Consider the following 13,110-nt stretch of genomic DNA (forward strand, 5'->3'; position numbering starts at 1 on the left):
CCCTCCCTCCCCACAGCGACTGAACAAAGAGAAGAAATACAGTTCCACCCATCAGAACACTGACACAAGCTTCCCTAACCAGGAAACCTTGACAAGCCACCTGTACAAACCCACATACAGTGAGGAATAGCCACAATAAAGAGAACTCCACAAACTGCCAGAATACAGAAAGGACACCCCATACTCAGCAATTTAAACAAGATGAAGAGACAGAGGAATAGCCAGCAGATAAAGGAACAGGATAAATGCCCACCAAACCAAACAAAAGAGGAAGAGATAGGGAATCTACCTGATAAAGAATTCAATAATGATAGTGAAATTGATCCAAAATCTAGAAATTAAAATGGAATCACAGATAAATAGCTTGGAGACAAGGATTGAGAAGATGCAAGAAAGGTTTAACAAGGACCTAGAAGAAATAAAAAGAGTCAATATACAATGAATAATGCAATAAATGAAATTAAAAACACTCTGGAGGCAAATAAATAGTAGAATAACAGAGGCAGAAGATAGGATTAGTGAATTAGAAGATAGAATGGTAGAAATAAATGAATCAGAGAGAATAAAAGAAAAACGAATTAAAAGAAATGAGGACAATCTCAGAGACCTCCAGGACAATATTAAACGCTACAACATTCAATCATAGGGGTTCCAGAAGAAGAAGACAAAAAGAAAGACCATGAGAAAATACTTGAGGAGATAATAGTTGAAAACTTCCTAAACTGGGGAAGGAAATAATCACCCAAGTCCAAGAAACCCAGAGAATCCCAAACAGGATAAAACCCAAGGCGAAACACCCCAAGACACATATTACTCAAATTAACAAAGATCAAACACAAAGAACAAATATTAAAAGCAGCAAGGGAAAAACAACAAATAACACACAAGGGAATTCCCATAAGGATAACAGCTGATCTTTCAATAGAAACTCTTCAAGCCAGGAGGGAATGGCAAGACATACTTAAAATGATGAAAGAAAATAACCTACAGCCCAGATTATTGTACCCAGCAAGGATTTCATTCGAGTATGAAGGAGAAATCAAAAGCTTCTCAGATAAGCAAAAGCTGAGAGAATTCTGCACCACCAAACCAGCTCTACAACAAATACTAAAGGATATTCTCTAGACAGGAAACACAAAAATGGTGTATAAATTCGAACCCCAAACAATAAAGTAAATGGCAACGGGATCATATTTATCAGTAATTACCTTAAACGTAAATGGGTTGAATGCCCCAACCAAAAGACAAAGACTGGCTGAATGGATACAAAAACAAGACCCCTACATATGTTGTCTACAGGAGACCCACCTCAAAACAGGGGACACATACAGACTGAAAGTGAAGGGCTGGAAAAAGATTTTCCATGCAAATAGGGACCAAAAGAAAGCAGGAGTAGCAATACTCATATCAGATAAAATAGACTTTAAAACAAAGGCTGTGAAAAGAGACAAAGAAGGTCACTACATAATGATCAAAGGATCAATCCAAGAAGAAGATATAACAATTATAAATATATATGCACCCAACACGGAGCACCGCAGTATGTAAGACAAATGCTAACAAGTATGAAAGGAGAAATTAACAATAACACAATAATAGTGGGAGACTTTAATACCCCACTCACACCTATGGATAGATCAACTAAACAGAAAATTAATAAGGAAACACAAACTTTAAACGATACAATAGACCAGTTAGACCTAATTGATATCTATAGGACATTTCATCCCAAAACAATGAATTTCACCTTTTTCTCAAGCACATGGAACCTTCTCCAGGATAGATCACATCCTGGGCCATAAAGCTAGCCTTGGTAAATTCAAAAAAATAGAAATCATTCCAAGCATCTTTTCTGACCACAATGCAGTAAGATTAGATCTCAATTACAGGAGAAAAACTATTAAAAATTCCAACATATGGAGGCTGAACAACACGCTGCTGAATAACCAACAAATCACAGAAGAAATCAAAAAGAAATCAAAATTTGCATAGAAACGAATGAAAATGAAAACACAACAACCCAAAACCTGTGGGACACAGTAAAAGCAGTCCTAAGGGGAAAGTTCATAGCAATACAGGCACACCTCAAGAAACAAGAAAAAGTCAAATAAATAACCTAACTCTACACCTAAAGCAACTAGAAAAGGAAGAAATGAAGAACCCCAGGGTTAGTAGAAGGAAAGAAATCTTAAAAATTAGAGCAGAAATAAATGCAAAAGAAACAAAAGAGACCATAGCAAAAATCAACAAAGCCAAAAAGCTGGTTCTTTGAAAGGATAAATAAAATTGACAAACCATTAGCCAGACTCATCAAGAAACAAAGGGAGAAAAATCAAATCAATAAAATTAGAAATGACAGTGGAGAGATCACAACAGACAACATAGAAATACAAAGGATCATAAGAGACTATTATCAACAATTATATGCCAATAAAATGGACAACGAGGAAGAAATGGACAAATTCTTAGAAAAGTACAACTTTCCAAAACTCGACCAGGAAGAAATAGAAAACCTTAACAGACCCATCACAAGCATGGAAATTGAAACTGTAATCAAAAATCTTCCAGCAAACAAAAGCCCAGGTCCAGACGGCTTCACAGCTGAATTCTACCAAAAATTTAGAGAAGAGCTAACACCTATCCTGCTCAAACTCTTCCAGAAAATTGCAGAGGAAGGTAAACTTCCAAACTCATTCTATGAGGCCACCATCACCCTAATACCAAAACCTGACAAAGATGCCACAAAAAAAAAAACTATAGGCCAATATCACTGATGAACATAGATGCAAAAATCCTAAACAAAATTCTAGCAATCAGAATCAACAACAACACATTAAAAAGATCATACACCATGACCAAGTGGGCTTTATCCCAGGGATGCAAGGATTCTTCAATATCCGCAAATCAATCAATGTAATACACCACATTAACAAATTGAAAAACAAAAACCATATGATTATCTCAATAGATGCAGAGAAAGCCTTTGACAAAATTCAACACCCATTTATGATAAAAACTCTCCAGAAAGCAGGAATAGAAGGAACATACCTCAACATAATAAAAGCTATATATGACAAACCCACAGCAAACATTATCCTCAATGGTGAAAAATTGAAAGCATTTCCTCTAAAGTCAGGAACAAGACAAGGGTGCCCACTTTCACCATTACTATTCAACATAGTTTTGGAAGTTTTGGCTACAGCAATCAGAGCAGAAAAAGAAATAAAAAGGAATCCAAATTGGAAAAGAAGAAGTAAAACTCTCACTATTTGCAGATGACATGATCCTCTACATAGAAAACCCTAAAGACTCCACCAGAAAATTACTAGAACTAATCAATGATTATAGTAAAGTTGCAGGATATAAAATCAACACACAGAAATCCCTTGCATTCCTATACACTAATAATGAGAAAACAGAAAGAGAAATTAAGGAAACAATTCCATTCACCATTGCAACGAAGAGAATAAAATACTTAGGAATATATCTACCTAAAGAAACTAAAGACCTATATATAGAAAACTATAAAACACTGGTGAAAGAAATCAAAGAGGACACTAATAGATGGAGAAATATACCATGTTCATGGATTGGAAGAATCAATATAGTGAAAATGAGTATACTACCCAAAGCAATTTATAGATTCAATGCAATCCCTATCAAGCTACCAACAGTATTCTTCACAGAGCTAGAACAAATAATTTCACAATTTGTATGGAAATACAAAAAAAACCTCGAATAGCCAAAGCGATCTTGAGAAAGAAAAATGGAACTGGAGGAATCAACCTACCTGACTTCAGGCTCTACTACAAAGCCACAGTTATCAAGACAGTATGGTACTGGCACAAAGACAGAAATATAGATCAATGGAACAAAATAGAAAGCCCAGAGATAAATCCACACACATATGGACACCTTATCTTTGACAAAGGAGGCAAGAATATACAGTGGATTAAAGACAATCTCTTTAACAAGTGGTGCTGGGAAATCTGGTCAACCACTTGTAAAAGAATGAAACTAGAACACTTTCTAACACCATATACAAAAATAAACTCAAAATGGATTAAAGATCTCAACATAAGACCAGAAACTATAAAACTCCTAGAGGAGAACATAGGCAAAACACTCTCTGACATACATCACAGCAGGATCCTCTATGACCCACCTCCCAGAATATTGGAAATAAAAGCAAAAAAAACAAATGGGACCTAATTAAACTTAAAAGCTTCTGCACATCAAAGGAAACTATTAGCAAGGTGAAAAGACAGCCTTCAGAATGGGAGAAAATAATAGCAAATGAAGCAACAGACAAACAACTAATCTCAAAAATATACAAGCAACTCCTACAGCTCAACTCTCAGAAAATAAATGACCCAATCAAAAAATGGGCCAAAGATCTAAATAGACATTTCTCCAAAGAAGACATACAGATGGCTAACAAACACTTGAAAAGATGTTCAACATCACTCTTTATCAGAGAAATGCAAATCAAAACCACTATGAGGTACCATTTCACACCAGTCAGAATGGCTGCGATCCAAAAGTCTACAAATAATAAATGCTGGAGAGGGTGTGGAGAAAAGGGAACCCTCTTACACTGTTGGTGGGAATGCAAATTAGTACAGCCACTATGGAGAACAGTGTGGAGATTCCTTAAAAAACTGGAAATAGAACTGCCTTATGATCCAGCAATCCCACTGCTGGGCATACACACTGAGGAAACCAGAAGGGAAAGAGACACGTGTACCCCAGTGTTCATCGCAGCACTGTTTATAATAGCCAGGACATGGAAGCAACCTAGATGTCCATCAGCAGATGAATGGATAAGAAAGCTGTGGTACATATACACAATGGAGTATTACTCAGCCATTAAAAAGAATACATTTGAATCAGTTCTAATGAGGTGGATGAAACTGGAGACTATTATACAGAGTGAAGTAAGCCAGAAGGAAAAACATAAATACAGTATACTAACGCATGTATATGGAATTTAGAAAGATGGTAACGATAACCCTGTGTACGAGACAGCAAAAGAGACACTGATGTATAGAACAGTCTTATGGACTCTGCGGGAGAGGGTGGGAAGATTTGGGAGAATGTCATTGAAACATGTGAAATGTCATGTATGAAACGAGATGCCAGTCCAGGTTCAGTGCACGATGCTGGATGCTTGGGGCTGGTGCGCTGGGAAGGCCCAGGGGGATGGTATGGGGAGGTTGGGAGGGAGGAGGGTTCAGGATGGGGAGCATGTGATTTTTTTTAAAAAAATAAAAAAATAAAAAAAGAAGAAAAAAAGAAAAAAAAAAATTTAAATTCTCTCAAATTTCAAATTGAGTTGAAATTCAGCTGTTCAGCCACAACAGCCATATTTCAAGTGGTCAATAAACACAGGTGGTTAGTGGCTACAATACTGAACAGTCATAACACTTCTATCATTGCAAAAAGATCCCTCCAAGAGACCGAAGTCATAAATGAGATGTCAGACTAGGAAGCCCTGACACTGCTTCTTCCACTACAAACCAACAAAATACCTCTGTGAGGACTCCAGAGCACAGTCAAAAACATCTGCTCCCCAGATGAGCATGCAGTGAACTGCACGGAAGATGAAAACAGGATTTGTTTCATCACTATTCACGTTCTCTCATCAGAGGGCTTACCCTTCCAAAATTCTCAGCCCCCACACCAACCGCCACACTTATACACATGATGTCTTCTATTTGGAAGAAAACCCTCAACTATCATCTTTTCTTGGTATTGTGGGGAAACAATAAGTTTATTGAAATCACATGTAGGTTGGAGAAAAAAGAAAGGCTTACATTTTCTACTCTATCTCACCTAGGATTGTTTCCACCTTTTACAATACATACGTATAATTTTGTAAATAAGAAGAAACAGGACAAAGCAGGCTATTTCCATGAAACTTTTTGTTAAAAGATGTTGCAGAGGTTAGCTCCAAGATAATACTATAGCAATAGGAGCTTCAGAATTAGTGTTTCAATCAAGAAATACTCCAGTGGTCTAAAGGCAAATGGTATACATATGAAAATGATGATAAAAGAGAATGAATATAGAAGATAGCTCTCAACTGTCCTTTTAGGACAATTTAGGCTGATGGGTACTTAAGAACATCAACCAGATTGACAGACTGAAGAAACTGTGATTTTGGTTTCCAACCTGAATTAGGAGCTCAACACACTAGGTGAAACTTTGATTTATCCCCAGTCAGTTCTCTGCTGAGTTCTCCCCTTCTTCATGTACTTTACCTCCACTGCCTCTCAGCTCAGCAACTGACTTGACTGGGAACCTAAACCTGTAGACAGGCCCTCCCTTCAGATCAGATCAGATCAGATCAGTCGCTCAGTCGTGCCCTACTCTTTGCGACCCCATGAATCGCAGCACGCCAGGCCTCCCTGTCCATCACCAACTCCCGGAGTTCACCCACACTCACGTCCATCGAGTCAGTGATGCCATCCCGCCATCTCATCCTCTGTCGTCCCCTTCTCCTCTTGCCCTCAATCCCTCCCAGCATCAGAGTCTTTTCCAATGAGTCAACCCTTCACATGAGGTAGCCAAAGTACTGGAGTTTCAGCTTTAGCATCATTCCTTCCAAAGAAATCCCAGGGCAGATCTCCTTCAGAATGGACTGGTTGGATCTCCTTGCAGTCCAAGGGACTCTTAAGAGTCTTCTCCAACACCACAGTTCAAAAGCATCAATTCTTCGGCGCTCAGCCTTCTTCACAGTCCAACTCTCACATCCATACATGACCACAGGAAAAACCATAGCCTTGACTAGACAGACCTTTGTTGGCAAAGTAATGTCTCTGCTTCTGAATATGCTATCTAGGTTGGTCATAACTTTCCTTCCAAGGAGTAAGCATCTTTTAATTTCATGGCTGCAGTGATTTTGGAGCCCCCCAAAATAAATTCTGACACTTTTTCCCCATCTATTTTCCATGAAGTGATGGGACTGGATGCCATGATCTTCGTTTTCTGAATGTTGAGCTTTAAGCCAACTTTTTCACTCTCCTCTTTCACTTTCATCAAGAGGCTTTTGAGTTCCTCTTCACTTTCTGCCATGAGGGTGGTGTCATCTGCATATCTGAGGTTACTGATATTTCTCCCGGCAATCTTGATTCCAGCTTGTGCTTCTTCCAGTCCAGCGTTTCTCATAATGTACTCTGCATAGAAGTTAAATAAACAGGGTGACAATATACAGCCTTGATGTATTCCTTTTCCTATTTGGAACCAGTCTGTTGTTCCATGTCCAGTTCTAACTGTTGCTTCCTGACCTGCATACAAATTTCTCAAGAGGCAGATCAGGTGGTCTGGTCCCTTACTGTTTGCTAACTATACTCAGGGCTTTGCCTGCCAACCAGATCATCTCCACAGTACACAGGCCTCCTCCTTTGCCACCCCCCGAGGGTGGCCGTTTCAAGGTGTTTCCCCATCCTCTGCTGTAAGTTAAGCAGGGCTGTGTTCTGGCACTTTCTCACAGCACAGGAGAATGGCACCTTAAAAATCTCCATTTCCTGAGAAGAGCTTGCCATATTTCTCCTCCATAGGTAAGTCGACTTGTTTTGATGTTTTCTTTTTCCTGAGTGTCAAGACTAAAATACAGAAGCCAGAAATGGTAATATTCTTTTTGATTCTTGCTTCTTTCATTTGTGAGAATTCATTCAATCATATAAATGAAGCAGAGGCTGCTTTATTCCTATTTTTTGAAGCTTTCCACTCCTGTCCCTCCCCAGAGTGTCAGCAGAGGTAAGTCATAAACATTACCTGTTGTGCGTGGGTCAGGCGGCCCGGGTTGTGTGTGGCAACAGTGCCACACAGTAACACCATCAGAGCAAAACCAGAGTTTCAGTTCCCTCATGTGTGAAGTATGGATGATAAGCATTATCATTATCTGCACGCTAGGCATTTTTGCGAAGAGTTAATGGACTGATTCATAAAAAGAGCTGAGAAGAGTGGAGGGTACACAATAAGCTTTCCAGAAATACTATGTATTTTATGGAACTGCAGTCCATTTTCTGTTCCATAGACAACATCACTTGTCTGGATTGTTATAAGATCATCTTAACTAGTCTCCCAGATACAAGCCCCATCCTATTTTTTGACCTTTCCCTGTAATACAACTGGAATTGATTTTAGTCTTCGTGGATTCTCCTAGTATTTGACTGTTCCTAGATTCTACATCCAAAGCACACCCACACCAAAAATCACGCTGATCCCTGGCACCCTAAGGACACACAGCAGAAAGAACCAACCGGCAAAATGAACTTAGAAACGTCCGCTTGCCTGAAGCCAGGTAGGGGGTGGGGACATGAGTCAGCTCTGATTTTCTCATTCTCTGGTGGTCCTCTACTGACTCCAGGAAACCTCTTTGCTGTAAGAGACTCCCCGTGAACACTGAAAATGGTGTAACGGTGAGGTGGGCACAGCACCTGTGAAACAGCCGAATCAGCCCATGGAAAAGTCAGGTGTGTCCTGAGGCCAATAGAAACAAAGAAATAGCCCAAGATACACTGAGCCTTTGTCAAGTTCTCTGTTCTTCTTACTCTTTAGTCCTTTTCCCTTTCTCAAGCTGCTCTCTTGCCTTCTCCCACCAGCCTGCAAGCAGCCTCGCTCTTCATTTTATTCTGGCGCACCTTCCTTGGATTCTTCCACGTGCGCCCAACGGCACCGCCCAGAGAACGAACTAGATGCGTTGGGCGGGGCGTGCAGCTGCTGGGGAAATCAGTAGCCTCAGCCTGACCCAGCCTGGCCCAGGGCTGCGCTCCCATACACCGCACCAGCGAGCTTTGCACGCACTGCTCCCCGCGCCTGTAGCAGAGGTCCCTGGAAGGCTGACTCTCAAGGCCACAGTGGCAGGGACTGAGTCAGTGGGGAAAGGCTGTGCCATGAGGTCAGTGAGGACCTGCCTCTCCCCAGGCCGGTCGCTAGTCCTGGCGGTGCTCCTGGTTGACTCTCTTGGCAAGGATTTACATTTTCACCCTGAGTGGGGCTTTGACTCCTATGAAATCACCATTCCCAAGAAGCTGAGCTTCCGTGGAAGGGAGCAGAGAGCGGCCAGGCACGTGTCCTACCTCCTGAAGGTAAAAGGCAGGAACCGTGTTGTTCATCTGTGGCCCAAGAGGTTTCTGTTGCCTCGGAATTTGCAGGTTTTCTCCTTCACAGAACAGGGGAGACTCTTAGAAGATCACCCTTATACACCCAGTGACTGCAACTATATGGGCTTGGTTGAAGGAAATCCGGATTCTCAAGCTACGATAAGTACATGCATGGGAGGTCTCCGGGGCATCCTGAAAATTGATGCCAATCATTACCAAATCGAGCCCCGCAAGGCTTCTTCCAATTTTGAGCATGTGGTATATCTCCTGGAGAAAGAGGAGGAATTTCCCTCTGATTTCTGTGGCTTAACTAATGATGAAACAGTAGAGCAGATGGCCCAGCATGAGAACATGGCTCCGATACCGGAATTTACTAAGTCGTATATGCACCAAAAGTACTTGGAATTAGCCCTGGTCTTTGATAACAGTAGGTATTTATATTTGAACTCCAATCTTACTCAAATCATAAATGATGCCATTCTTCTGACTTCAATTGCAGACTCTTACTTTCAAGATGTCCGTATGAGAATACAGCTATTAGCTGTTGAAGTATGGACAGACAGAGACAAAATAAGACTTAATTTTGGACAGCTATCACAAGTTTTAGGCCAGTTTGTGCAGTACAGGTCACGTGACCTACGTGTTCGGATTCCAGCAGATTGGGCACACCTGTATGTTCACAAAAAGTTTAAGGATGCACTTGCTCATCACTGGGGAAGTGTATGTAGTATGATGCCTTCTGGATCTACAAGTTCTGTGCTAGATAGAAACATCCTTGGCCCTGCCACTTGGACTGCTCATGTTCTGGGCCATAGTGTGGGAATGACCCATGATTATGAATACTGCCAGTGTAAGGGTAGGCATAGTTGTATCATGGGCACTGGACGAACTGGGTTTAGTAATTGTAGTTATGCCGAATTTTATTCACATGTAAATTCAGGATTAAACTGTCTAAATAATCTCCCAGGCCTAGGCTATGTGGTTAAGAGATGTGGAAACAAAATTGTGGAAGAGAATGAGGAATGTGATTGTGGTTCAGGAGAGGAGTGTGAAGAAGACGGGTGTTGTCAACCAGATTGTAAATTCAAAGAAGGAGCCAACTGTAGCACTGGACTTTGCTGTCATAAATGTCAGTTTCGTCCATCTGGATACATGTGTCGGGTGGAAGAAAATGAATGTGACCTTGCAGAGTACTGCAATGGGACCTCAGCTTTCTGTCCAAGTGATACTTATAAGCAGGATGGAACCCCTTGCAAGTACAGGTCCCGTTGTGTCAGAAAGGGCTGCCAATCCAGGACTATGCAATGCCAAAACATTTTTGGGGCTGATGCTTTGGGGGCTCCTCATCAGTGCTATGATGCAGTTAATGTAATAGGTGATCAATATGGGAACTGTGGCATTATAGGAGTTCGTGAGTATAAAAAGTGTCCCAAAGAAAGATCCTTATGTGGCAGGCTACAGTGTATAAATGTCGAAACCCTCCCTGATATGCCAGATCACACCATCCTAATATCCACTCATCTGCATAAAGAAAATCTCATGTGCTGGGGCATTGGCTATCATCTAGCCATGGTACCTATGGGGTTACCTGACCTGGGTGTGATAAATGATGGTACCTCCTGTGGTAAGGAGCGGGTATGTTTTAATAGAAATTGTGTGAATAGCTCAATCCTGAATTTTGACTGTTTCCCTGAGAAGTGCAACCGCCGAGGAGTTTGCAACAGCAACAGAAACTGCCACTGCATGTATGGTTGGGCCCCTCCGCTCTGTGAGGAGGTAGGATATGGAGGAAGCATGGACAGTGGGCCTCCAGGGCCCCTAAGGAAAAACATGCCCATCTCTCTTCAGGTTGTGATTCTTATATTAATGCGCCTTATTTTCTTAATTATCTCAGTGATTGTTGTGTTTTACAGGAAAAATCATAGGAATCTAATCCAAAGAGAAAGAAATACCACCCTTTAACCCTGTTGTAGAACAAGGCAGAAACAGAAAAAAACACCAGAAAAGTAATCAGGCAATTGACACTCTACTTTTATTACACATGGTCATAAATTGAACAAGCTTCTCATTTATCCAAACCAATCTTCATTCCTCTTTCAATTTATCTTAACTTTTTGAGGTTTTGATAAGGAAATAAATGGTATTCTTCATTTGGAATCAAATCAATGCATTTTCTTTTCCTATTTGACTTTCCCTTTAGTGTCTGTTCACGTTTTGAATATCCTTAAAAGAATGCCCTGGGAGCTGTTCTGAACACTCGCATTGTGAGTTTAATAGAATTACAGTGGATATCAGGGCAAAATCCTGTCTCTCAGTTCCCAGCAAACAAAGCCATTGTCTCCCTTTCCCTCTGCCTCCCTCACTGTCATCAATAAAAATCATGTGTCTGTGCTCCACACTGATCTATAAATATTGATTGCCATATTATATATATATACATATATATAAAATGATACTTCAGAGAAGGCAATGGCACCCCACTCCAGTACTCTTGCCTGGAAAATCCCATGGGCAGAGGAGCCTGGTAGGCTGCAGTCCATGGGGTGGTTAAGAGTCGGACACGACTGAATGACTTGACTTTCACTTTTCACTTTCATGCATTGGAGAAGGAAATGGCAACCCACTCCAGTGTTCTTGCCTGGAGAATCCCAGGGATGGGGGAGCCTGGTGGGCTGCCATCTATGGGGTCACACAGAGTTGGACACGACTGAAGTGACTTAGCAGTAGCAAAGTGATAGTTTACAAGGGGAGTCCCTCAGTTAAGGATCTTCCTCTGTTACAGTGACTGTGCGGTTTGCTGTAGCTCTTTAGAAATCAGGTCTCTGACTCAGTGTTTGGGTTGGCCTCAGTTGGGTTGAGGGCTCTAATCTATCATAACTCCTGCATTGTACCACAGTCTACAAATGATGACAAGACCTGGAAGTATCCTGTGGGCAAGACCCTTAATGGAAGTCTGGGCTTTGGATTTCTGCTTGCAGGGACAAGACTTTTGTGAATGTGTGCTGGGGGACATCTGGCCTTAGGTTTGCCACACCACTAAAGAGAGCAGAGGGCAGTGAGGAACACCTTTCATCCCAAGTACACCCATGTCTGCCTCCAAGCACCCCTCTGCCTGGTGCTTTGGCTGGGAGGAGAGGAGGACTGAGTGGCCCCTTCAGAAGAGTCAGTGACCACCTCTTGGTCATCATCCCAGCCCATTGACAGCCGAAGTGTTTTGGTCTTGTTTGGGGCTGAACCCTCCTGCTGTTCCCTTAGCTTCCGTGGGGCTCATGCTTCCCTAGCCAGCACTGCAGGTCAACTCCAGACTCTTCTTTTTTTAGCCACGTAGTTCTGACTTAAGATGTCATGGGAGGTTCGTGGTAAAGAGTGAGCCCTGACTACTTGGGGATTCTTCTTACTCAGGAGAGAAAGACCAAGAAAACCCCATTCTTGTGATTATAATTTTTTAAGATTTATCAAGCTTGGCCATCAGAAAATGTCCTTAAAAAGCAAGCACTTCTAGTTATAGTTGCAATACTGGTAATGGTGGCTACCATTTATTGTGGCTTGACTGTGTGGCAGGCAATGTTCTTAGCACTTCATCAGTGTTAATGTGGATAGTTCTGAATATGCTCTATGAGGCAGCAGTTTTCCAAAAAACAAACTGAGGGAAACAATGTTGATGTTTGGTTCAAACCAACACAATTTTGTAAAGCAATTACCTTTCAATTAAAAATAAATTAATTAATTTTAAAAAGAACTTTTAAAATATTACATAACAGATCTGTAATGACATTATCAAGAGAGCATTATATGACTATCAGGAAATTTAATTTAGCGAGAAGGATTTATTTAGAAACTCTAAGGATATTTTGTTGCTGTTGTTTTAATTGCTAAGTTGTATCTGACTTTGTGATTCCCATGGACTGTAATCCACCAGATTCCTCTGATCATGGAATTTCCCAGGCAAGAGGAGTAGGTTGCCATTTCCCTCCCCAGGGGATCTTCCCAACTCAGGGAT

At 41.1% G+C, this 13,110-nt stretch overlaps 1 protein-coding gene across 1 annotated transcript; it reads left to right on the forward strand.

The window, feature by feature from the left end:
- The first annotated feature begins 8,900 nt into the window (after nucleotides 1–8,900).
- On the forward strand, nucleotides 8,901–11,072 carry LOC102277481 (disintegrin and metalloproteinase domain-containing protein 30). Its single transcript, XM_005895287.2, has one exon. It carries the CDS (start codon nucleotides 8,901–8,903, stop codon nucleotides 11,070–11,072), a length of 2,172 nt encoding a protein of 723 aa, XP_005895349.2.
- The last annotated feature ends 2,038 nt before the right edge of the window (nucleotides 11,073–13,110 follow it).

Source organism: Bos mutus, chromosome 3 (genome assembly GCF_027580195.1).
Source record: "Bos mutus isolate GX-2022 chromosome 3, NWIPB_WYAK_1.1, whole genome shotgun sequence".
NCBI classification, from domain to species: Eukaryota; Metazoa; Chordata; class Mammalia; order Artiodactyla; family Bovidae; genus Bos; species Bos mutus.